Source organism: Melospiza georgiana, chromosome 2 (genome assembly GCF_028018845.1).
Source record: "Melospiza georgiana isolate bMelGeo1 chromosome 2, bMelGeo1.pri, whole genome shotgun sequence".
In the NCBI taxonomy this organism is placed as follows: Eukaryota; Metazoa; Chordata; class Aves; order Passeriformes; family Passerellidae; genus Melospiza; species Melospiza georgiana.
The window spans coordinates 72,751,651-72,778,979 of NC_080431.1; the positions used below are offsets into that span (position 1 = coordinate 72,751,651).

General features: G+C 37.3%; 1 protein-coding gene across 3 annotated transcripts in view; it reads left to right on the top strand.

Annotated features, from left to right (window-relative positions):
• The window catches only part of GRM5 (glutamate metabotropic receptor 5), a 244,074-nt gene that overhangs the window by 180,669 nt on the left and 36,076 nt on the right, over nt 1–27,329 (top strand). For all 3 annotated transcript variants that reach the window (XM_058018391.1, XM_058018390.1, XM_058018392.1), the window contains 4 exons: nt 820–1,055; nt 13,145–13,391; nt 19,082–19,250; nt 22,365–22,491. In XM_058018391.1, coding sequence (XP_057874374.1) covers nt 820–1,055; nt 13,145–13,391; nt 19,082–19,250; nt 22,365–22,491 — 779 coding nt within the window. The remainder of the gene's footprint in view (nt 1–819; nt 1,056–13,144; nt 13,392–19,081; nt 19,251–22,364; nt 22,492–27,329) is intronic.

A 27,329-nucleotide genomic window follows, 5' to 3' on the forward strand; every position in this document is an offset into this window, starting at 1 on the left:
AGTACTTCCAGAAGAATCCATTGTGAAATGGGGAGACGGCAATTACCCTGAATGTTTGTGACATTTTGTTTGAGTGGGGTTTTCAGTTGCTTCTGTCTCCTTATGGTTTGCGTGTTGCAAGATCAAAGGTTAACAGAAGGGGATTAAAATTCTGTGTGCAGTACAGTATCACACAACTCCATAAAGCAACACAGAAATAGGAGCAACACCTGGATCTGCATAATGCTCTGCCCAGCTTCATTAGCCATGTCTGCAGAGAGAATTAATTGTTTCAGATGCAATGCATGTTGTCTCTGTGCTGGTGTTTCTGCTGGAGCAGTGCCAGCCCATTCAAGGCTTGCTTCTGGCTCCTTGTGCTGTGCTCCATCAAGAAGTAGGAGCATGGTCTGCAGTACAGTCCTGCCCTTTGCACAGTGAGAGGTCATGTCCTCAAAGTCACGTCCTCCCAGGTAAGAGTAGTATCAACCCAATGTCAGGGAAATGCTGAACCCAAGGTTTTCTCCCCTCAGTGAGTTTAATTGATGCAGAGATACATTTGTACACAGCAGATTCCAGGATCTGTGACTTTTAAGATTGTTTCAATTACCCTACCTGGAGGATTTGGAATAGATAATTTATGTAGAAGGTGCTGATGTCAAACAAATGTAAGTAAAACACTGAATTCCTACTCTGGAAGAATTACAGGTGCTTTACAAGACTCCATTCAGAACCACAACTGCTAGTGTGTGTGCTCTTAGGCTCTGATTTTCAATGCTAAGGAAGCTCTTTCCTTATTCCTTTGGATGGCCAATGTGGTGTCCCTCTCCTTCACCCCTGCAGTGACGGCTGGGCAGACAGGTACGACGTGACAGAAGGGTACCAGAACGAAGCTGTCGGTGGGATAACGATCAAGCTGCAGTCCCCAGACGTGAAATGGTTTGATGATTACTACCTACAGCTCCGGCCAGAAACCAACCATCGGAACCCGTGGTTTCAGGAGTTTTGGCAGCACAGGTTCCAGTGCCGGTTGGAAGGGTTTCCCCAAGAGAACCCTAAATACAACAAGACCTGCACAAGTAAGTGAATTTACTAATTCTGCTGAGTGAAACAATGTGAGTGAATGTCTGGTCTGATGCAGCATGGTCTGGTGAAACAGTGAGTTGGATTGGAAGGAAAAGAAGCTGTAATTGCAATGCTTGTGGTTTTCAATGTTATACAAAGCACAATTTTAAATATTCTGGTTTCTAAAGAAACAGATAGAGCTTCAGTACCTAACTGGTCTCTTTATTTGAAAAACTTGATGATACTCCACCTCCATAGGCACTTATACACTTTCAAAAATGCTGCAACACAAAGCAGCACCTTTTCAGAGGTGCAAATGTACAGAGGTGCAAAAGGTACAAAATGTACTTTTCAGAAAAAGAAACTGATCATATTGCTTTGGCTCACAAAAGCAATGAGAGAGCTAACATACTAAAAGTTATCTGAAGCCCTTATGGCAGTGATGACTATTTATGAACTTCAGAAAATAGGTGATTTTAAAAGTGTCATTAGGTTTTCTTTCAGCCATGGGTCATTTCAGGATATGCCATTTTGAACTGATTATTTTCATTCAATTTACTAATTTTAGCAAAAACTCCCTCATAAATGTTGTCTGGGCTGTGAACTGGCACTCATGTCTTGCATTCCAAAGAGCATGGGGAGTATGGGGACCTATGGCACCAGTCAAATGGCAAGAGACACGGCAGGAACCAACAACTCAGTGCCTCAGCAAGAAGACTCCAGACTACCTGGAAATGATCCTTTGTTTGGGCTTAGAGTCCTTCCTTTGAGACCAGGAGGACTGTTTCACAAGCCCCTTCTACTTCTCTGTAACTTTCTAGACAATTTTTTTAACTATTTCTGACACTTGAGAAGTCACTAATACCATTGTGTTAGTATTCTGGTATTGTGGCAGTGTTGGGGATAATGTGGTGCTGTGCTGGGCATTAGTCCAACCACTGCTCTAAACCCCAAGGGTTCTTCCCTTGTAAAAATGTGAATATCTTCCACACACCCACGAGACAAAGAATAATCTTAAAGGATCAGAGTCTTGAATTTACACAACACAAACTCCTACCCAAATCCCACTTAATGATCTTAAAGTCTTTCTTTTGATTTGGACAAGGTCTCAGAGGAAATTTGTGAGAGAGATGTAAATTGAATGTAGGAATCCCAAAATCTCAGTGTACACCTTATGCACTCTACTCACCTTTCCTCATTATTTTTGTTCTGTTACCCTTCCAACACAGGTTGAGGCAGTTTTTATTTGCACTATTGACAGCTACTGCATATTGAGCAGCAAACTTCATTGATTTCCCCATGATAAGATAGACCTGTTTCCTGAGATGTCAATGCAGTGGGCACAGCTGGATGCAGGGTAATAAATACCTGGTTTCCATCAGTGTGCCATGTAAAAAAACATTTCAATTTGACTTTTTTTGGCTTCCTTTTTCACTTTTTTAACCTTTTACCAACAATGTGAGAATCTAATTTATGTTTTATGTGAAAAAGTGGGAACTATGAAATGTAAGTGCCTAAAGAGTCTTTTATAGCACCTAAAATAAAATTCACCACCACATAAAAATTATCATGGGGGTGCAGGGAGATATTATTTTATACATGAATTCACCAGTCATGGATAAAAGACAATCATTAACCATGAATTGTTTGGTGTGAATAGCACTCATGGCTGGAAGCTTTCCCACAAGGAACCACAGCTCAAATAGGCTTCTAAAACCTAGGAATGTCATAGACACAAAAAAAAGATGCAAAAATCAAAATCTTCTGATTTGCAAATCATTAATAGAAAAGAAGGTTTTTTTTCCAAATAGATAGCTCTAATTTCCTTTTCTTCAGTTTTATTTTAATAAAACATGGCATGGGCTGGACCATGATGCATACAGTAAAATAATTAAAACCAGATTATAAAAGCTTTAATTCTCTCTTGTTGCTGTAGGGCAAAAATGTTAATTGTAGTTGCAGAATTTCCTGTGGATTAACCAGAAAGAAAGACATAAATGTATTCACTGAGAATTGCAAGAGTGACACATTTGATGCTGCGACTTTAAGGTCAAAATTACCGTGAATATTTGAAATTGGCATGGTAGTTGTTGTTTCTACTTCATTTCCTATCACCCATACGAATTTGAAAATTATGTCTTTTCAATTCCTATATTACTATTTATTTATTTTGAACAGTCAAAGTTGTGAGTCCTAAATTCCCTCAGACCAGACTTCATAATTATAAAGATGATACTTGCCCTCAGTGGTCATAAATGTTTCACAGACTGTCCTAAGAGTTTCTACATGATGAGGAATTAGTTTTGGTTCTGACTTCACCAGGTAAGAAAACAGGACTATGTCCTTTATTTTATTTAACTAAATATATGGTATTCTCCAGAAGCTGCATTTAAAAAAATATTGAAAAAACCAAACACACTAAAAAATTAAGCTACAGGTGTTTCTTACTATTACAAATAATGAGATTAAGTTCATTGAGAAATGCTGGAGAGAAATTAAAACCTATTTTCAACCTCAAAATTCAAGCAATTCTTTACTTCTTGGAATAAAGATAAAAAATATAAGCTTAGAGCTGATATTAATAGACAAAGTCATTATTAAATTAATATGTTTATATACAAAGGTAGTAGCCATTATATTAGTGGGAAACAAAGCTAATTGCTTTCTGTAATCCAGTTGTGTTGTCCCAAAAACATAAAGAATGTTTAACAGTATAGTCAAGTTTATTCAATAAGAAAATAAACATTGGAAGATATGGCTGAAATCTAAGTAATAACTCACTTCACCTATGTACCAGATATGAATTTAGCTGTTAAAATCTCTTCATTTGCTTTGATGAATCCTGCCTAGTAGAATATTAGGCTACATTTAACCCTGTGACAGAAAATACATGAAGCCATGAACAATTGTAACCATCTCCAGTTACTTGTGAGTATTTTTCTCACTTTTTAGCATAAACTATTCATAGACATTTTCAAGGAAGGTATTGTTATTAATTAATACATGATTCAGTATGATATGCATAATCAAATTATGAAATCATCCAAACAAAGAGAATCCAAAAAACAATAAAGGGGTTTTTTCCATTCATTTCTATTAAGGACTAAAAAGTTTCCATTCCTACATGTAGACTTAGTTCATACCGAGATGAAAATTTCAGCATCCAGCTCATTTTTCATTTGCAGATTAAAACATACTTGCCTAATCCAAATGTGTGTCACTGCTGTTGCTGCTAAGAACATTGATTTTCTGCCCAACTGGAGCGCTACAGAAAGTGAGAAGTTCACAGACTTATCTGACTTGATTTTCAGTGTAATCAGTTCCATTACACAGCAAAGTTGCTACAAGCCACTCTGAAGAACAAGAGGCAGAACAAAGAATTTAAAGTGCATGTGTAAAAGGAGACATTTAATGGCCTCCAAACACTAGGGATTTTACAAGATTTGGGGTTGGTTTCACCTCTGGCACCAGTCAGAGATTTTTTTAATATCTAAGACCATAATTCAAAGAAGTTAATAAATAGTTGTGATCCAGATGAGTAACTCACTCCACTCAGTGGCCAGGTTCAGGTCTCAAAAGGCTAATCTAATCCCTTGCTATTGATTGCCTTTAGACCTTTGAAGATGAGACGTTTATGCGATTGCTTTCTTTTAGACAGAATTCCTAGTACCTTTTCATCCTGGTGAGGGTGTTTTAAAAATGCATCTTAACACCAAGCAGAAGCAAAACCCAACATAATTATGTGGTGAAACTCTGGCTCAACAGACAGTACTGGAAAAAGGCAAGTCCTCAAAGACACCAGGAGCAGAAGCATATTTATTACATTTACCAATCTTTTAAATTATTTATTTTGCCTGCACTGTTAAGTGATATTATTTTTCCCATGCTGTGCAAAAGCTGGAGGCATGGATGGAACAGCATTATTTATGGTGATACTCAAACACAGAGCAATACCAGAATACACATCACAAGTATCTGTGATCTAAGTCATAGACGATAAAGAGTAAATAAATAGAGGCTGATGCTGTTGAATTGTCTTACTTTGATTATCTGCAGTATCTTACTTTGATTGGCAGACTACAGATTAAGAAAAAAATAGCAGTTTCATGTAAATGAACAGTGAGAAAAGAATCTGGAGGAAGGTGATAGGTCACTCGTGCAGGTACTTACAGCAGGATCCTGACATTAAATACTTCAGTTCAAAGCAGTGAAGTTAAAAACAAAGGGAAACTATGGAGGGTGGGTCATCACAGACAAAGGTCAGCCACAAACAAGACATAGAGGGCACTGAAAGTGAGGAAAGCAGCTTATGTCTGCCATTGCTGGGAGCAAGGACCCAGAGACAGGGTTTATAGGGAAGAGGAACACACAGTGATGTACAGGTGTCCTGGTTACAGCTCCCAGGAAAAGGAGATTGGCAGTGATTTGCAGAGCTTTCTGAGTGCATCATAGAAAGGTGTAAAAATCCCAAAATCCATTTATGAATTAACCATGTGTCTTCTCTGAGATAAAAGTGCTTTTTCTGAGGGTGTAAAATTTCTTATAAGAGAAGGATGACCAATGTATCTCCAAGCAATTTAGAAGAGGATTAAGAAGAAATGAGTTTATTTGCAGAAAGGGAGATTAGGGAAATTTGGGATAAATATGAGAAAAGTTTTTCTGCTACAGGTACAAATGTGCTCATAAAATGAAAGTGCAAAAAATATCTACCTGTTTGCTGAATCTCATTCACTTCCAGCCATTTTTAATGAGTACATAGGAACACACAGAAAGTCCATGGTTTCAGATGAACAGAAATTTGGTTTAACAAATGTCCCTTTTGGGTTTCCAGATAGAATGAAGGAATAAAACATGACTGTCTAGTCTTTTGCACTGCAACATGCAAATCTATTGATTAAATGTAGGCTCTAATGCCAAAATTGGTTTAATCAAAACTCAGCCAACAAAACATAAGTGCTGTCAGAATGGAAAGGTATTTTCCATATTTTAAGGAATGTGTCACATTTAAACATCATATTCCTGAGACTCAGCATTCCTATGCTTTTATTTTTAGACAACAAATAAAAGCAGAGCAAAGTTAAAATTAATTTCTGTTTTTTAAACAGTGAATTGGAAAGCATTTTAATTCTCCTGAATAAATCCTGCGTGTCATTGAGTTTGATATTCATGCTTGGGCACTGGCAAGACAAATTATGTTCCAGCCCTCATTTTTATGCCCCACATTTCAGACCTGGAACTCAAACACGGTTAATACTACTTTTACAGTGATGCTGGGTCAGATCCAGAAATTTCCAAAGGCAAATCAACTGTAAGGCATAAGTCCAGATCTGAATTTTCTAGCAGCCTGATATAATCTGAGCCAGGAGCCCACACAGACGTGTTGCTATTTTTTTTTTGATTCAGAGAAAGAAGCAGTGTGACACTAAAAACTGCTATATGCTCTGGTTTATATTTTTAAAGCCTTTTTGATACTAATTAATCCTGAATTTAACACAACAATAACTCGAACACTTTAATATCTTGAATCTTCTCATTGTTGTTAAAGAATTCATCAAGCTCCTCCAAAGTCTGACTACAAAACTACATTTGTTTTTCCTTCCCTTTATGTTCCCTGATTTCTTCCTTCAATATATTAGATATATGTGATGATACTCTTGATATGACCTCCTTATATTGCAATTCCTTTTCCAGCTGCCTTTCTGAGCCTTGGTAACTATCTGGATCATGTCTCTCTAGCCTTAAAAATTAATTTATAACTAAATTTATTCAGATTATATACATTTTATATTGGATGTTTCAATTTGCCATTCTTTTCTCTCAGCAGCTCCACTTTCTATATAGATTAAAATAATTCATATAGGCATGTTTGCAAGTACAGAGAGTTTTATGCCCCCATTTAATGTACTTTTGCACCTGTAGCAGTTGAGCTTTGTTGCAATTTGTGACCAAAGAAACTGAATTGTGTAGAGAAATAATAGTACTGTTAAGAAAATTATATGGAGAAATAGGTATCTACTTACCCTCTCCTAGGACTACCTGTGGCTGATACTCTTTTTTGCTGATCATACTGAACTTGACAAGAGAAGCCAGACTGCCACTGTCTTGTGGGCACCCAGGGCTGAAGGTCCAGCTCTCAGCAGATTTGTGAGTGCTCTGAGATAGCAGCTGCTGTGCAGGTTTAAATAGATGTAAAACACCAAAGTGAGATAAGTACTCTGAAAAAAGCTTTTCAAAGTCACCTCTGGATTTCAATACGTTGACTTTGGTCTCTCGGTCATTCTCAACATTTTGGTGCTACTCAGCATGTAAAATGTAACTGCGCTGATACTGGCTTTCATTTAGGAAGAGTGAGTTAGAATTGGTCGAAATCATTGGGTGAGGGAATTACACTGGAAAGTACTTCCTTGTCAAATTTCAAAAATGTTCCCTAGCAGCATTAAAATGGGTCATTTCTTTGTTTTCTTATCTCAGTAACACTGAAAAGCTTTGATTCAAGCTTTTCATTTACCTTCACATTGTTTCACTTTTATGCTATGTGTTTTGCCTCAGCATCAAAATTACATTTCCCAGTGAAAAAGGATATTTGAACTGCATGAAATTTCCCACAGAGCAAAAAAATGCATCTTTTCTTCACTCCAAGAGCCTGTAATAAATCAAAATAGGAAAAAAAATAAACTACTGCAATTGATTTTTTAGTAGAAAAATACACCCAGAACCTTACAAATTATACAGAACTGAAAGTTACTTTATCATTTCACATCGCTTTGCTAGAAAGCTCTGATAATAGATTCTGGAAAAGATTCCAAAATCAGGTATTTTCCTATATCTTTCAACAAGGACAATTTAACTAGATATGAACAATATGGTTCTTGTGTACAACCTTTCATCTGTTTTACAAGACACAACACATTTCTTCAGCGCATGTTTCTGGGATGACTGACTTGGTGGCATGTCATCCAGAGCATACAGATCCAGGGAAAGTTACGCGTGTTCCCAAGGAGCACAACAGGGATGACATGGACTGCTGACAGAGATAAGAAGCCACACACTAGATCCTGCAGAAGACAGACACTACCATGGTTTTTTTTGAAAGATTACTGTTGTCCTGATTTTTCTTAAGGAATTCACTAAAGCAAAGGAAAGAAAATAAAGGAAAACACATTGGTTGATGGACTTCAAGTACAGTGAGCAGAATGTGAAATTGGGACACATTTGCCAGCAAAACTAAAACTCATCTCTGTCAGCCTCTTGTCCCTCAAAACAAAACTTATCACAAAGAATCACTGAATATTTTAATGGCATATTTATGGAAATTGTGTAGAAACTAAATTGTGATATAATCATGGAGAAATGTTATGAAATATTTGGAGGCTGTAAGATATGCCTGTGTTTTTCACCGTAATGCCTCTTATGACTTTGTAATAAACAACATTTTGATCACTGATGATTTTTAAATTATTATTATTAATAATAATAATAATAGTAATAATAACTAACAATGTCCCTTCATTTCAGTGCCAAACTCATGGCAAAGCAAGCAAATTGCTCTGCACTTTGAAAAAAAATATTCTCCCCTATTGTGTCTTATATCTTGTTCTCCTCTTTCTCCTCAGGGAATGAAATAAGGGGTTGAGGGATTGCCTGGAATGTAAACTATTTTCACTCTTCCTTTTACCCCTTATTAATTCTTTAAAATGCAAAGTATTGTCATCTTTGGAAAAGTTAAAAAGCAGAAATAACATATTAACCACAGTAATTTTGCACTCTTCAACATCCTTGCTTGATGAGGCTTTGTAGTATAACAAGCTGGCAAGCAAAAAAAATAGTATTTAATCTTTCTTGAGAGTAAAAAACTGGAAAAAAAAAAGAGGAATGAAGTTTTACATCAAAAATATGTAAAATAATGAAATCTATTAAAGAATGCTTATTTCATGCTCAGTACTAGAAGCAGTAGCCACATTTCAGAATTTGCTGCAAAGATGTAGGTTTGGTTTGTTTTGTTTTTCGATATTTGAAAGAAGGGGATCATTCCTAGAAGAACTATCTTGTTAGTCTCTGGTAGCCAGGACCACCAGTTCTGGGAGCTGCTGGAGTAGCTCTGGAGCGTGGAAAGCAGTCCAGAGCTGGCTCACCATGCACAGGGACTAACAGCATCCATAAGTGCTTTCTTGGATCATTGCCCATAAGTACACTAATTGTTTCTAAATAGATCCAAGAAATGAACCGTTGCTAGTTGGAATCACTTTCTCAGTGAAAGAACATGTTTCTTTTTCACCATCTACATATTTGTGTGCTTTGGAGACTTGACAACAGAAAAGAACAAATTTGGATGAGGAGTTTAATGCTGGGCCCTCTCCATATAGTTAATCATACAATAGAATCATGGAATATAATGGCTTGGACTGGAAAGGAAAGACCATAAAGATCAAGTAGTTTTAGTTCCCCTGCCATGGGCAGGGACATTTTCCACTAGACCAAAGCCCTATCCAGCCTGGCTTGAACACTTCCAAGGATGGGGCATTCACAGCTAAACTGGGCAACTTGCTCCCATGACCTTCAATTTCTTCCTCTAAACCTGACCTCTTTCCATTTAAAGCCATTCCCCTTTGTCTTATCAACTATGTGCCCTTTTAAAAACTTCAGCATAGATTCCTAAATAGGTTGATATATTCCAAACACTGTCATTCCCATTAAATTCATCCGTGCCACCTTTCCTTGTCATGACCTTGTGTCAGGAAAGGTTCTTGACTGAAGACAGCACTCATGGATGAGTGATAAGGGCAAGAACATGTGCTAGAGCTCCAGCAGTAGCAATATGCAAGAACTCTTGAGTGAACAATGTGTTTAAGGCTACCTAAAGTATAATTGTTGCAGAGACAGATTTAAAATATTTTTACTTTTTTTGTTTTTGTTGTTAAGAGGCTACCTTTTAGCTTGTGTGTTTGACCTTCCCTTAAAATCACTGCTAGGGTTACTGGGGTAAGGGTTACTTATATGCTTCAAGTCTGGCATGCCAAAATACTTTGTAAAATGGATGGAAAGTAACTTTTAGATTTGGTTTTGATTGAGTTTTTTTAATGCTGGCATTTTTAAAGGCTTTATTATAATATACTAAAAAAGAGAAAAAAAATTCTTTTGTCTTAGTTTTTGTGATATTCCCTTAAATACAGAATCTTGTGGTACTATAAACTGACCTTGGCAGGTTGAATTTGTCCCTATATGGCCAAGTGAGGCAATGAACTCAGGTGAATGTGTTCTGCAGCTGCAGGAAGTATATTAAAATTCTCACAGCAGCTAAACCCCTCACAACTCCATTGACAATTGCCAGCAGCTTCTAGGAAGAGCTAAGCAGCCTCATTATAAATCATCAGGTGAACGGAATGAGGTTCAGTGTTTAAAGAAAATCAGAATAATAATTTCATAAAATTGAAGCACAAAGCCCAGTGGAGAGCAAGAATTAAGAAGCAAGTTATTAGATTTTTAAGCAATCATATGCAATAAAGCAGCTGAAATATTGTTTTATGATAAATAATATTGCCAATGCAAATCTGATTCATTCTAATGGCTACTGTAATTAACTGCATGGTGTGTAAGGTGCTAATTTTGTGGATGAATAATTGGTTAAAACAAGTTTTATGTATTGCAGTGTAATATGCTTGTCCAATTTTCCACTTAATTTCAATTAATATGGGTTTTACATGTACTCCACTGTTGCAGTTTTTATGCCTTTTATTTTTAATTAGGGAAAAGAAATACCTTGGTAGAACAGAACAAATGAGCAGCACTGTGTTTTTCCAAGTTTAGTTTTTTTCATTAACATACTTCAGATTGGTATTGTTTAGCCTTCCAAAATGTTAATAATCACTGTTCCTGAGGTTGACTGGAAATGGTGGTGCCAGGTTCCACATAAAACAGAGGGGGAAAAGGAATCTTTCAGTTCTCTCATTTACTTTCTGACCTCTACACAATGTTTTTCAGTTCTAACTATGTGTTTTATTACCCTTCCTGGTGTTTCCAGTGCTGCAATAGATTTTAGTGATTAGAACTATGGGATGATGTCATTGTTCACCACTAAAAAGGTGTGCTTGTATGCAGTCACAGCTGCTTTATGGCAGAATTGATCACCAGCTGGAAATTCTTACTCTTCTCCAATAAAGGTGCCTACCCATCAGAATGGGTTCTTGTCTTCTGGATGGATGTTGTTAAACTAGATGAGTGCCACCCTGGGAGTCATAGATTAGCCTTCATTTCTTTGAAGAAAAATATTGTCTGTGCCTCAGTCTTTTCATGGCATAAAATACGTCTCAGACTGTGCTGCCTCTGCAGCTCAGATGGGCAGGTGTGAGCACCATCCCTGCCCCTCACTAATGCCTCTGTGGCAGGCAGACTCTCATGGAGTGGACAGGTTATTTACACTCCCTTTACTCTGGGCTGCCCTCACAAGGGACCCCCTAGCTCCTAGGGTCACCACTTGGTTGATAAAAGCAGAGCAAATGTTCTAATAGAGCTTTTTGTTTGTTCTGTCTCCAGAGACAAATGTTTCTAGGTGTCAGATAAACATCCAGCACCATTGATGCAGTTGTTTTATCTCTGACTCTTCTCACTTCCCCAGTATTAAAGATCTTGTGGTCAAAGTGCAGCTGGAAAGAAAATCTCCAACCCACCCTTCCTTAGTTTGCCTGGTGCTGTCAACAGAGGAAATCTGTGTTAGTAATAACAGTGTGATATAAAAAATAAAGATATTCAAGGTGCTGCTGAATTTCTTTTCTCTGTGCATTTTACAGAAGCATAAATAGAGAATAGAAATGCAAACGTCATGTTTTGAAAGCCAAAAAAAAGTAATTTTCACCAATTCTGGCTAAACAGAGTCATTGCCTAACTCACACTGTCAAACCCTTCACAGATATTTTAATGTGTTCATCTGTATTGCATTGTTATCCTCACTGGGTAAAGAGAGAAGAGCAAGAGATGTAGAAGAAATATTGGAGGGAACTTTTGGTACAGAAAAGGGATGGTGCCTAGGTCATTCTGTTTGCACAGGATTAGCTCCATGTCTCTGAAACAAAAGTGTTTTCATGGAATTATAGAATGGCTTGGAAGAGACCTTAAAGATAATATAGTTCCAATTCCTCTGCCATGAGCAAGAACACCTTCCACCAAACCAGGCTGCAGAGAGCCCCCACCCAACCTGGCCTTGATCTCTGCCACAGATGGGACATTGGCAACTTCTCTGGGCAACAGAGTTCCCTGATTTTCCACAAGTGGAACTTTTTTATAAGGTTTCTAGGGAATAAACCTCTTATTAGCATTTACACTTCAACTCATATTTCTGAAGGTTTGAAGAAATTTCTGCAGGTGGAGAGAAGTTCCTGGGTTCCCTAATATATTATGTTATAGTGTCCAAGGTGCATGCTTTAAAAATACACATGAAAGAGCAGCACTTTAAAATCAACACAGGTGAGGTTGTTAGCGTTCAGAAACACATAATCACGGAGCAATTATATGCGGTGCTTTTTATTGAGAGCTCTGGGAATCGGGGTATATTCAACCCAAATCTGACTCCGACCATACATCCGAAATGATCATGTTTTATAATCTATTGTTACATAACTTTCATGTTAATAATTAAACTTATATTGTTCTATTGTATACATAAATTTAGCCCCTCTCTGAATTTCCAACATAGTTTGTCGCTATCCTTCTTATGGTTATATAATAATTACATTTAATTACTAAACAATCATCACATCTAACAATTATATAATTTATCATACTGCTTACGCAGGTGCAGTTGATCTGGGAAAGCACAAAGCCTAACATTTTAGATTCTATCTTTAACTTTTTCCAGGGTTCCACTATCAGGGTGAGCTGATGAGCTGTAGAGAGAAATATATCTGAATAATACAATATTTAAAGAAAACCTCTACTTTCCTTTCTTCATTTTTATTCTAACATGGTCAGCATGTGTACCAATAAAAACATCTTTTATGAGCTATTTAGGACATTTAAAATACCTTTCTCACTGTTAACAATTAAGCCACCAGCAGATGTCTGAAGATCTGGCTGTATCCCATCACTAAACCCTCTGCTTGCTCCCTGACAGGCCAGATGACTCTGAGGACCCAGCATGTTCAGGACTCCAAGATGGGCTTTGTAATCAATGCAATATACTCCATGGCCTATGGGCTCCACAACATGCAGCTGTCCTTGTGCCCAGGCTACGTGGGCCTCTGCGATGCCATGAAGCCCATAGATGGTCGGAAACTCCTGGAATCCCTCATGAAGACTAACTTTACCGGGGTCTCTGGGGACATGATCTTGTTTGATGAGAATGGCGACTCACCAGGAAGGTAACGGCATTTGCAAAACTGTTTAATAGCAGAGATGATAACAGCATATAGTAGGTATGTGCAGAATTTGCAACAGAGCTAAAGTCTCATACTCCTAGTTTTACATTTCCTGATTCCTGTGCTTATTTTGCAAAAATAGAGAGTTTTTTTTTAATGTGCATTTTTTATGGCATTTCAAGTTAGAGATGTGGACTTTCAGGTGCAAAAGATTCCTGCATTAATTTGCATTTTTGTCTGTACCATTTAAAAGTATTATTACTGAAAACAAATTATCAGACCTTTATGTTTGTAGACTGTGATGTCCACCACACCCTGTTTCTCTCTTTATGTGGGACTTTAAGTGTATGTGTTTGGTTGACCTATAAACAATCATAGCAGACTTAGTTCTTCCATTAAGAAAGCTAAAACAATGTCAGTAATATTATACTGATACATCTGGGATTTTTTTTTTAAATCAGAATTGTTAAAAAACCTGCTTACATATATTCCAAATGAAATCTTTCCACTTGCATAACACACTAAGCTATCAATCCATACTGTGCTGCTCTAAGACAAATTGAATTTAAACAAAGCTTATTTTGTTGGCAGCATGCATAAATATGTATACATATATCTATGAAATATAAGACAAATTTCTCTACGACACAGGCATCCATAGAAATGCACATTGGAAACAGTCTTGAAGTGGGGATTTTTCTGTATTTCTGCCCACTGAATTTTCAAAGGAAGAACAGCAATTATGATATTATCCAAAGTATATGTATTTCCTATATTTTGATGTATTTTCTGTCTTGTTCACTACTTTTGCTCTGGTATTGTTTGAGATAACCCATTATGTCCACATTATTGGAAGGTTTTAAACATCATTGTTATGGTTCCATATAAACATATTATTAGAGGGAAAATTTTTATACTATACACTGATTTAAATTTTGTCTCCTCCCACTAATGTGAACAAAAAGGAAATCAATAACTTCCTAGTAGAAATGGGTTGGAAAATTTAAACTCATTGGTCAAAATATTTTGACATTTCCAAAAATTTTTGCAATTTCAAACCTGATTTTTTCTTCATTCTATTTGCAAACCTGTAAATTCAGCATTCTCTCCAAAAGCAGGCAGGACGGCCACCTACACAGCAGTCCGTGTCTGTTTCTGGAGACACAAATTTTCAAATTCTTCCAAATCAGACTTTAAGGAAGGGCACCATGAGCTAGTAGAACTCAGGCACAAACTGGCAGAAACCTAGGAAAATTTCAGATGGAAATTTATTTTCAGAGCATTTTTAGCATGAGCAAGGCTGTCTTCTGCTAAATGTTTCTATTTTTACAAATAGCTGAATTTTGAAGAAAGGTGTTAAGTCTGAATTTTTCTGGCCAAATTATTTTTAAAAGACATCTCAGACTTCTTTAAAAGGATTTCTTTTTCATTTAAAGGTGGTCAGATGCAGTGGACTTTATGCTACCCCATTCCAATCAGGTTCTTGTATAAAAATGACTGTGATTAGTGAGTGATGTGTGACCTGCCAAAAATAAATATGTGACTTGACAACATCAATAACAATATCTAAATATTGCAAAGAGATCTTTTCCTTTTCCTCATTGTCAGTCTTAATAAGAATAATTTAGCACCATTTGTTGCAATGAATTTAATTGAATATGTTGGATATTTTTAAATTCTAAGAAAGATGATGAGGAAATTATATCACGTGAAGTCATTTGCTCAGTCACAATTCGACATAAGTATTTCCCTGAAGAGCATGGGGACACCCTGTGGAATGTGTACCTCAGAATAGCCCAACTTTAAGAAGGTCCAGCTTCCCTGGATTTGTGTGATATTTGTGGCTACCCAAACTAATGAAGTGTGAGTGGTTACAAAGTGGTACCAGAATTTGTTTTCTTTTGAATCATAGTTATTTGTCAAAAATAGTCACATCATTAAATCCAGTCTATGTGCTTAAGTCAGACAACATTGAGTCAAAATGTACTCTTTCATGATTAAGAAGATTTTATAGGAAGCTCCATTTCTAATTTCCAGGTTTTGAGTAGTATATAGTCTTTTAGGCATTGTCAAACACTATTTGCAAGAGCTTGGAGATGGTGCAGCCATACTGGAACAACTCATCTGCCCTGTTCCCTTGCACTGATAACTCCGTCTTCACTTTGTAAAACAGGAATTTAAATCCTCACAGCTGTACTGTGGTGGTGGTGTTAAGCAGGAAATCAGAACATAAAAAGCCTTTCTGACCTAAATAACTCAGGATTTTAATGTATAGAAAAAAAGGTTTTGATATTATATAACAGATGATTAATCCTACAAGATGCTTTGAATCCTGACCCTATTTCAAAGTCCTTTATGTGTATGTTGAGTTTTAAGCAGTCTAGTGTAGGGCCTGTTTTATGTGAGTCAGGAGACATGGAAATAAAAACAAAGATTATGGAAGCCATGATTCCTCGGGAAGATAACAATTATCTTTAAATACTATCAAAACTCTAAAGAAGAAATTGAGGAGGAAAGAACAGGCATGAAAAAAACAAGATGCTGCTGTTTTGACTGTGCTACCAGCAGAAGGTGTGTTCCTAGCAACATCATGGCACTTCTGTTTTGAAACAAGTATTTTGCACAGTGATTAGAGCACTGCTGGAAATGTGCTATTGTACCATCTGGTCTCTCCTATCCTAAAGTGACAAACTGTCCCTGTATTATCTCAAGGAACCTCCAGGGAACCAGTGACTCATGAGCCTTCACTGTAGCAATGGGCTTACTGAATCTGGCTATTTCTACCCATCCATCAATACTGCTCTCCACAGAGAAGAGAGACGAGACTTATTAAGGCAATACTATATTAAATTTGTTAGGTTCCTTTCCAGTATTCCCCTTGTGATGTATGCATGGAACTACTACTGGAGAGGATCATTGGCTTCGTTTCTGTGGCCTGTCAAACACTGGCAGCACTTTTCTTAGCATGCCCATGAAACCCTAAACCGACAGCTTTAACAAAGTTACACTCATGGGAGTGTTGAGTGTCTGACATTGTTGAATAATGGCTCTACTGCGGCTTCTGTGCTAACTTTTTGATTAGTCTGTTTAATCCTTGACAAACCGTTACTATGGCTATGAACCTCTGACAAGATTTAGTTTATAACCATGCGCACAAGTCTGTTTCTTTGGGTTTGTGCTTGTGTTATCTGGATTCAATTATTGTGTGTCAGTCTGGCATTCATATCTCCAACTTTGAGATCATTGTTGAAGCTGTGGACATTTCCTTCCTTATACAATATGGAAAGTGAAATATTTCAAAATGTAGAAGTATAACAAATTTTTCATTCTACATGTGCTTATTTCTTCTTCTTTGTAAAGATTCAAGAACTATATAATGTGTGTAATATCACATTGTCCATTCAGTCAGACTCCACTTTCATTTCCTTTTAGAGGCTCCTTACAGTCCTGATCCTGCCCTGCATGTGATTTTGGCACTGAATCCCTGCTGTACCATAGTTTCCCCACTGTGACAGAATTTTTTATGATGCAAAGCATCTTGAGATCAATAGATGGACAATATTATAAAACGGTTTTCCTGGGGTTTTTTTTGGTTTGTTTTTTTTTTTTTTTTTTTATATCAGGACAGGAAAAATACTGATGTTAGATATAATATGGCTACTGCTTGTCCATCTTAAAAGTGTTTCCTCAAAATTTCCTCAAAAGAGAGATATCAATGTATCTGTCATGGTTTAATCCCAGCCAGAAACCAAGTACCTTGTAGAGGCTTCCTCAGTCCTGCATCAATAGAATCAGGGAGAGAACTGAAAGAGCAAGAGCTAGAAAACTCATAGGTTGAGATAAAGACAGTTTAACAAGAAAATCAAAAGCCATCAACACAAGCAAAGCAAACCAAACCAAGAAATTCTTTCATTTCTTCCTAGGTAGGCAGGTGTTTATCCATCTCTAAGAGAACAGGCCCAATAATGCATAATGGTAACTTGGGAAGACAAATGCCATAGCTTCAAACATCCCCTCCTTCCTCCTTCTTCCCCCTACTTTATATATTGATATACTGAATACTCCTTGAGTCACTTGGGGTCAACTGACTCTCCTCTCAACTTCCCATTAATTCCCAACCTCCTTGCCAACTTGACAGTGCAAAAAGGCCTTGGCTCTGTATAAATCCTGCTCAGCAATAACAAAAACATTTCTATATTATAAAATGTTTTCAGCATAAATCCAAAACACAAACCTATACCAGACACTGTTAAGAAGAAAATTACTCCATCTAAACCCAGCAGGGTATCTTACTAGAGAGATAGTTTGATTTAATGAGAAGGTTATTTTCCTCGTTTGTACACTGAACTTCATAAATTATACTCTTACAATACCACTCTTAATACAACCCTGTCTATATACTTTGCCTTCAGCACTAATTTGGTGCTGACTGACAGGAAAAAGATGTCTCCTTGTTTATGAGACAGCTTTTTAAAGTCAAGAGTGTCATAACCCTCTTGGTCTACATTGTTTTCTTGTTTGCCTTCAGTAAATTTCATATTGCTTAGACATATTAATTCTAACTCCATTAAAGAAGAGGCATGGAAAAGCATGGAACAGTTTCTTCAGGAGCTGCCCAACTTTTCAAACATGCCTTATAAAATAGTGCTAAAAGAACAGGAGGCCTGTATGGCAGAAAGGTGGGCTGGTGTTCAGCTGCAGGAGAAAGTGAGTCCTACGTGGCTCCACAGACTTTCTGCAGGAGTGTGGGAACTTAAGGGGAAGTAGGAGGAAGAGGAACATGAAACTGAAAACTCTGGTGAGCTCTATCTTTGACCCAAAAGCAGCCTAGGACTGAGTCATGAGTACTTTTTCTCTTCCGCACCATACTTTACAAGGAATGGAATGTCTTTCAATCACCAAGCAATTACATAAAAATGATTATATAGATTGGAAAGACCAGCATTTAATGATGCAATGTGGGAGAAGAGAAAGGGGAAAGAAAAAAAAAAAGAAGAGTTCCTGGACTCTGCGCCTCGAGAGTGATGCCTGATTCCTTTCTGGGTGCCACACCAAATTTCATCTTGCAGTCTTAGAGCATGGGAACTTTCCTTTGATCACCCAGAGGTTTCTTCTACCTCACTTGGAGAGTTTATCTATCATCTTCCTCCCTCAGGAGAGGAAGAAGCACATGCAGACAGTGAGAAGGACATAGTGTTAAGAATTAGCTTTATAGGTTTAGATTACTCAACATCTGCTATAGAGGGAACTGGGGCTCCATATGCTATTGGCTTCCAGGGCTGAAAAGTAACTTTTAGATTAGCAGATTTAATTCTCTTTGACTCATTTCATTGTTTTCTTCAAATAAATAGTCATTCTCAGAAACACAGTCAACCCCAGAGTGTTCAGGGAACATTTTATTGTGATGGAAAAAATACCCAAAAACTCCCAGAAATAAACCCAAAACAAAACTTAATAAAAAGCAAACAAAGAAAACATTCCAGCCCCACAACTTAACACACAAAGGAAAAGCAAGATTATGATATCACAGAAACTATTTTGAGATATTCAAGGGTATTGTACTCATAATTCTTTAAATTTTTTCTTCGTCATTTCAACATGCTTGATTTTTGACTGTATGGTATTCCTTTAACTTGAAATATTTCATGATGTTCTCCTCAACTCAGCTATGTCTCTCCTTTCTGTTTCCAAAGATATGAAATCATGAATTTTAAACAAATGGGGAAGGACTACTTTGATTATATCAATGTTGGCAGCTGGGACAATGGTGAGCTGAAAATGGACGATGATGAAATATGGTCAGAGAAAAGTAATATCATCAGATCTGTGTGCAGTGAACCCTGTGAAAAAGGCCAGATAAAGGTAAATATTTTCTTCATTTGCTTCAGTGTTGCAGTATGCACAGCCTTGAAATTTGAAAGCAAGTTTTTTCTTGACTTCTACTTGGAGATAGTATCCCACACTTAAATTAAAATGTACAGACTTATGTATTTAATTCTTATTCTTATCATAATCATATAGCTATTTTATTAAGCTGCCATTTTCTTGACTCCACTGTCTGTGGACTGTTGCCCATGATGCTTCCTGCAGAATAGTCAAAATACTGCAAGTCCGTAGCTTACCTTGAAGTCATTTATATTAGAGCCAGTGGAATGAGGAGATGGGCATGTTCAACCATAAAAAATATCAGGTGTGATTTCTGACAAGTCTCACTGGAGGCTCAATTTTCTCATGTGTTAAAACAGCATGACTGAAAATTGGGAAGCAGCTGCAGAGAAGGGCTGGTGGGAGCATGACCAGTCTCTGCAATACAAAATTAATCTCTTTAGCCTGAGTTTTACAGAATTTTAGGGCACGGTCACTCTGTTTAAGTCACTAATTAGTCTTTGGCAGATTAATTTAAGTGGGTTTCATCAGACTGATTGTATTTGTCTCCAGTGTAAACATAAGGAATTATGTCAGAGTTATGAATAATATGCTATTCCCGATAAGGAGTCATGAAAACAATTAAGATCAAGCTTGGTGTAGAACAACTTCTATCTCTTCATTGACAGTAAAAGACAGCCAGACAGGACAGTTGGTTCTGATGAAAACACACCTTCTGCAGACACATAAATGCAGGTGTGAGTTACTCCCACGGTCGCTGAACTCAGGTTTGTTAGCCTGCTCCAGGCAGTCACACACGGGGAGGACAGAGATGGACAAACAGCTAACATCTTCAGAACTCTGTGTCTCTGAGTTCCTTTATGATCTGTTGTCACAACACAGCTGAAGGGAAGTATCTTGTGATCTTCATTAACAGTCACCTTCCACCTTCTGCCCGTGCTCCCAGGGATTCTCTCAAGATGATCCTTCGCTACAAAGCCAAGTCATCACACACTTAGATATACGCTTGAAATCTGGTGTTGGAAATGTTCTGTTTACTCCTCATTTCGTTATTGATCATAAATCTCAGAGTTTACCTGACAGTCTTTGTCGTCATGGTCTTCCCAGATGATGGTGGGACCTTGACCCTACCAAGCTCTGTTGTGGTTTTCCTGCAAACTTCTCTGTGACTGAGCTAGTATGCAGGGATTTAAAACATTGAGTATAATGCTATTCGACATTCAGCTGGAGTTGGGGAATCCATCCACAGGATCTGATAAAACCCAAATACAACCCAACTCTGTATATTTGAAAGAGTGTGGACATATGATTATTTAAATAAATACAGGTTCAAAGGACTGTACAGATGACAAGGGGAAAGGAAAATAATATTTGTTTTAAAGATTATTATTTCTCTTAAAAGGAACAGAAAAAATAACTTAAATGATACAACAAAGAATTATGCAGGAAATTAAAGATAAAAGGATGAATAAATTGCTGGCTAAGAAATTTAACTCAAAAAAGTCTGACTTTATTCTGAGTCTTGAGGAACAATTATCTTGATTTCTAGAGGAGGATACATAATCCTTCTCTGGCAGTTCTAGGTAAGAAATTATCAGTGTACCAGTGTACTGATAGATTTGTCAAATTCCAGGTATTTTACCGAAGATCCTCATTGACCAGAAAGTTACACAGAAAAGGGTAAATTAATTGTTCTTATCAAATTTTAGGTGTTTAATAATAACATCAGGTTTTTATTTTACCATTTTATTTTCTTGACTATTTTATAAAAACAAAATGATGGATTTTATAATATGCCAAGGTAATCAAAATATGTGCCTTAAAATTAGTACAAGCTTTCTAAAAATTGATTTTCCCAAATTAAAAAAAAAAATCATTTTTCAACTATTCATTCTATTTAAAAAATTAAAGAAATCCCAACATTTGATTTATTCTGGAGGAAAGATATTCTGTTTTGCAAGTAATTCTAGTCTCAATTCTTGCAGAATAAATCACTTAAGGTCTTCTAGCCTTTCCATCATTTAACTGGAGTTTTGCTGTTTTTCTTTTCACACTCTGCAATTAAAAACAAAGCAAAACAAAACCAACCAAACCACAAAAAATTTGAAGTTTTTCAAGTCCCCATATTGACGACAAAAATTAGTTAATAGAATATATTTTTCAATGCAGCATTGCATTGAAGTACAATCCTATTCTTTTTTATTATGCTCCTTTACATGTTTGGTTTTTTAATTGAAATTGCAATGAAGTAATTTGCCTTTTTAAAATACACTTTCTGAATTTATCATTGCAAAAGATTAAAAAAAGTCAACCTATTTCTTATGCTATAATTGGGAGTATTTGTTTGTAATCTGTCTGGGAAGAGGAGAGAAACTGGGAATACTTTATTTCAAAAGAAAAACATATTGACAAGAAGCACAGATGTTCCCAGAGATGATAAATAAGGGTCTTTAAAAATCTGCATTTCAATCATAAGCATGCAATAACATTTGGTAGTAAATTATGAAATGAGTAATCAGGTCAGATGTTAGAATGGAGAAAGATAAGATTCTCACCTTTAAATGGTAATTAGAAATGCAGTAATTAAATAATTCTGGAAAAAGCATGTTCAGTTTGCTGTCTGAAAAAATAACTTTTTAATAAATCACTCACTATTGGATGAAAAATAAGAACTCAAAAGTCTTTGAGTAACCAGCACTTAGGGAAATAGTACTGCTGACATGTTTCTCTGTATGGACCACCTTGGAGTGAATTATGTGTCTTCACTATCATGCACTGACTTCTGTAGGCACATTAACATCTATGGAGCTTTGTAAATTCTAAGAGGGAGAAAACCTCATCTTTTTTGTCACCCTGTACCTTCACTTATACTTCTCTGGGGTTGGTGGATTCTTTCTTTTGGTACCTACACAATGGGAGAACTAAGAACTTTTGTCACATTTTATATTTGAAAACATATAATGAAAAGGAATAATTAAATTTTAAAAACTCTTTTATTCGAAAAAAAAATACATAAAAAATTAAATTAGCAACTGGGTGAGCACAGATGTGTGTTTATGCTGCTAAAATAAATGTCAATTTTTGTCTCAGGTGATCCGTAAAGGAGAAGTGAGTTGCTGTTGGACCTGCACTCCTTGTAAAGAAAATGAATATGTCTCTGATGAATACACGTGCAAAGCCTGCCAGCTTGGCTCCTGGCCCAATGAGGAACTCACAGGTAAATGAGTTAAGGTTGTGCTTGTGTTGTCAATGAAAATGCTCATCTAAATGAGCTGAAGAAACAACTGGCAGACACAGGTGAGTATGAGGATGATTTTGGTCAGAGGGAACATGGGGATAAAGCTAGGGTTTGAACTGAAGCTGATATTTATCTCCTGAACCTAATCCAGGAGTTATTCACATAGCTCAACTCCTTTCTAAAGACCTGAACTACTAGATCCTGAAACAAAAAAACAGGTCCTGGTTTTGTATTCAGTCCTGTCCTAACCTCTAGCTGGTAATATCTTAGCCTTCCTCTACAGAAAATAAATGATTATCTTATCAAAGAAATTATTAAGAAATATTGAATTTAGAAGTTTTATTATCCCTCTAAGCAGAGGAATAGTGCACTACCTTCTTTTTTAATCTGACCAAGTTCTGATTTAGCTTCTGTATTTACTGCTGCTAAAAGCTCGAGTTCTCCAAACAGACTTTGGTTTGCATTAGTCCTTTGTTCATCAGAGTCTTCTGGAATACAGTGTTCATCCTTGGCTTAGACCTCTGTGCTCTTGCAGAACACCAGTTAGGCTTCTCTGGAGATAAATTACTCCAACATTGTATCCCACAGCCTTCTTTATGACTAAGAAACAGAATTCAAGTATTCAAACGCTCGGAGCACAAACCACTTCAAACCACTGTTCGAGGATCATGTTCTCACTGTGCCAGGCTTTATATAGACAAGGGGAGAAAAGACAGGTCTGTGACTAGAAGTCACAGACCTGATTTGCATATAGCTTCTACAGACGAGGGGAAGCACTTTGAGATATGAGGGAAGACAAAGGAAAATGCAGTTTGCTGCATGAATTTATGTAAGTGGAAGAGTGTAAGGCAAGGCTTTTTATTTAGATTTTTATTTAGAAAGTTAATCCTTTCCTGTTTAAGGACTGTTGCATTGCTGTGATAAATGAGCTTGGCTACCAAATTATTGCACGAATATTATTTAACCATTGAACTGATGTGGTACTTTTCAGAAAATGTGAAACATTTTCCCTAAGAAAAATTATCTTTCAACCGAGAAAACTGGACTAGCAGCAAAATGGACTTTCCAGTTCTGCTGCATCTATGCTCCCGTAGCCCTGTTCCCCCAGTTCTGCCTCCCTGGGCAACCAACAACCAGCCAGCAAAGCCTTCTTCTCTTAGGAAAAGATTTCTTGTGTCAGGAGAATGGAGGAGGGGAGAAAAGGAGAATAGGCTGCGTGTTTCCCCAAAAATAGAGAATTGAGGGTGCAGTTACATTGTGGGGTACACTTCTCAGAAGCTTCCAAAGGCCATGTTGCAGGCCCCAGATATTACTGCACCAGGCTGGTCAGTTCATGAAGGTCAACTAATGCAATTGGTCAGCTCTTAAGCCTCCAGGGATTTTGTCTGAGATATTGTATATCCCAGCCCAGGCCCTTGTTCAGTTGAGCACCTGAGGTTTTACCCAGCATAGATCAGCTAAAAAAGGAACTGCTGCAAGTCAGTTAGGAGGGCATTTGTTCCAAGTGCCAACAGAGAAGCCAGAGAACCAGTGGTGGGAAGGAAATGTCTACTGACTTGGTGAAGTTTGTGTAATTAGACACTAAGTACCATATGTAAGGCAAAGTGGACTGACCAGGCCTCAGGCTGACCCTCAGGCTCTGTGCTTTGAGCTGGCTCCCCAGGACATACAAATTTCCATTATTCAAGCATGGTTCACCATGTCACTGAACATTGTTCCATGTTTAATGACATGGTGTTATGGTCTCCTGGGAGGATTCACCCTCTGAAAGTCTCACTTGGCCCTCACAATGGAAAAGTAAGATGGATTGGCCTCTCAAAAACTTCATAGGTTGAGTTTTCTACCTATAAATGACTGTTTTTAAGGAAATCAGTTGTATTTTTATTCAAGCTGATAGATTTTTGTATTACATAAGCAAACATTTTGTTATTTGCAAAACTACATTTTGTAAACCATTTGTCTGGCTTCAGACATGCATTTTATGCCTTTATGGGGACCAAAACCAATCTGTACACAAAGGAACCCTTGACATCAGTGCCAAGCAATATTCCTCAGGAGATCTAACACTTGTTCCTCAGCCAGGCACAAATTTGGCAGATTCTATTTGGAAACCAAACCCTCTTTGGCCTCCATGAGCACAGATGGTGGAATGTGCCCTCCTGGTAATAAGACACCCATCTCACAACTCCAGAGCTGCCTAGTCCCCACCCAGCTCCTTATCAGCATGATGGTTGTATCTTGCCTTATTTCACTTTATATCACAAAGGGATTTTAAGAAATCTATTGCCAGCCCATCTATACAAAACAATGAGTTCTATTTTTAATGATCACATTCCTAGCGCCAACTTTTGAGCTTATAAAAAACCTACCTCTCAATCTTGTTTAAAACATAGGATTTAGTAATAAATGTGCATCAAAAGTAAGGAGAAGTTGGTGTATTTTTTATTCTAGCAAGGAAATTTCCTTTGTGTTTATTAACGTATACAGCAATCTCCTTGAAGTGTCCCTATATCTGATACTGCAGCATACTAAGTCTCTTTGCTGGTTGATAAAGCCATTTCCTAGGAAATGTCAGCTCCACAAGGCTACACATACAAAACCTCATTAGACTAAGTCTTCCCTGCGTGATCACCTTCAGATGAGAGTCCTGTAAATTTATCAGCCACATACCTGAAATGGCTTTCAACATGGAGCTGCACCTCACTGTTTGCCAGAGATCTGACCTGGGATAAAAACTTATTTGGAATCCTTTCTTGGCTCACATAACAAAACACTGCTTACATCTTTCTTATGCTCAATGATCAGCATCAGTTTTGTGCCACTAAGTTTAATAAATAAAACACATAGTGGCAGGGATGTTACTGACAGAAAGGAAGACAGATTAATGCACTTTTTCAGCCACCTATGGAATATCAGAATTCAGATACAGCAGGGAAAAGACAGAAGGATTGCAATATCTGTAGGAAAACAAATTTATTCTCAGAACAGAAAATGACATTGAAGAGCTGAAGTACAGAAAGGCACGGAGATTGAAGAGCTGAAGTACAGAAAGGCACGGAAAATCCAAAGGTAGTGGAAAAGGTAAGTGGGAACAAGAGCTTCTCCTGATTAAACCAGTTACTGGAAAATATCTCCACCTAGAAGTGAAGGTGAGGCAAGAAAGAGAATGTTAACTGCTCATGTTTTATTTTGTCACAAATTTTTGATAGCTTTTGCATGCAAAATTCCCCAGGGATCACTCTCCTTCTTGGACAGAAACCTAGTAAGTTGCTTCTTTTTCTTAAGATTTATATGTACTATCCCAACATGTACCAGAAGTAATCTTCTTCCTCCTGGCCTATTATCAAGTCATGCTTCCCAGTGAGCTATAGCCCCTCTAAGTCCCCATGTTTTGTGTTGGCAGTGTCCATCCAATACAGCACCAATTTACACACTAATGTGGCCAGCATGGCTGAGCCACAGACTCAGCTACAGAAGGAGGAATTCAGTGGTTTAAGTCCAGAAGTATATGCCAGTCACTCCTCTCTTCCTCAAAACTCTTCTTTGCATTCTATTCACAGCAGGTGTAAGAGAAATAGATGCCACCCAAGTTTAGATACAGGTGGAGGAATTTTCTTAGTGCTGATGACCAACAGTAATGCTGATTTTTCAAAAGCTTTAGGAGAATCTGAGGATGTGACCTTCTGCATTCAAAAATGATGCTCTAAGAAGATCAAATACATTTTGTTCAATGTCCCAGAGCTTTTCCAGTGTATGTAGGAGCATCTTGGTTCAGTTACCAGTAACACTTAAGGACCTTTTGAGGTGAGAAAGAAGTAATTATTCTGTCTTTCTGACATTCAAGGACAGCATACAACAACACAAAAACGAAAGTTTTGTCTAGTGACTTCAGGAATGGCAAGAAAATCAAATTATATCAATTTCAGTGACAATTGGATTATTTTCAGGTTGTATTGACATTTTTCTCAGTCTCTGTGTATTCCAAATATGCTGACTATTTGATTTTCTTAATTGGATTCCCAAGAAAATAGAAGCTTAACTATTTACACCTCTTGAAATGTTTTCTTTGCTATTCAAGGGTGAGAGTATATATCAGAAATATTTATTTTTTTCGATAGCTACAAAAATGCTTTCACCAAATAAAGTACAGTAAAGCCAGGATAACGGGGTGATTTTACTGCCCATCTGGAAGTGACAGATAAGAGACGGATTATCCAAAAAACCCTCGGATGAAAAGGACTGAAAAATGTGTGTGGTAGGGTCTGAGCCTCAGTTGTCTCATAAGACTGGATTCTGCCCCTCACTCAAGCAGAAGGTGATTCATCTCTTGCCTGAAATATTTTCAAAAGGTAACTGCTTGCTCCCATCAGGCTGCTTTCTTATATTCCGTCTTGCAAAAATGTTGCAGCCATGGGTGATTTCAGCAATTGTCTGACGCAGGTTAGAACACAATCTAGTCTGTGCTGACATTGATTTTTCTGCTGAAACATTACTAGGACCTTGCTTTTTGATCATAATTGTTAAGGCTATAATTGCGGCTGAGGGTAGGAGAACACAATTTTCATGTGGTTATTTCTAGTGTTATAAATGCACATCAGCAGAGATGTCCTGTTTTCTGCACCCTTTATTTCTCTTTCCTTTTTATTTCTTACTCCAAAGGAAATGTAACCGTTGCCATAAGTCACTTTCACTCTATTCCTCTTGGAAAAGGTGTATGTGGATGAGTTAAGGGTTCAGGTGGCAATATTACGACCAGGATCTCATTTTCTGCTCCCCTGGTTCTGGGTTTGCACACTTTGCTTTCCCCAATTGCTTGT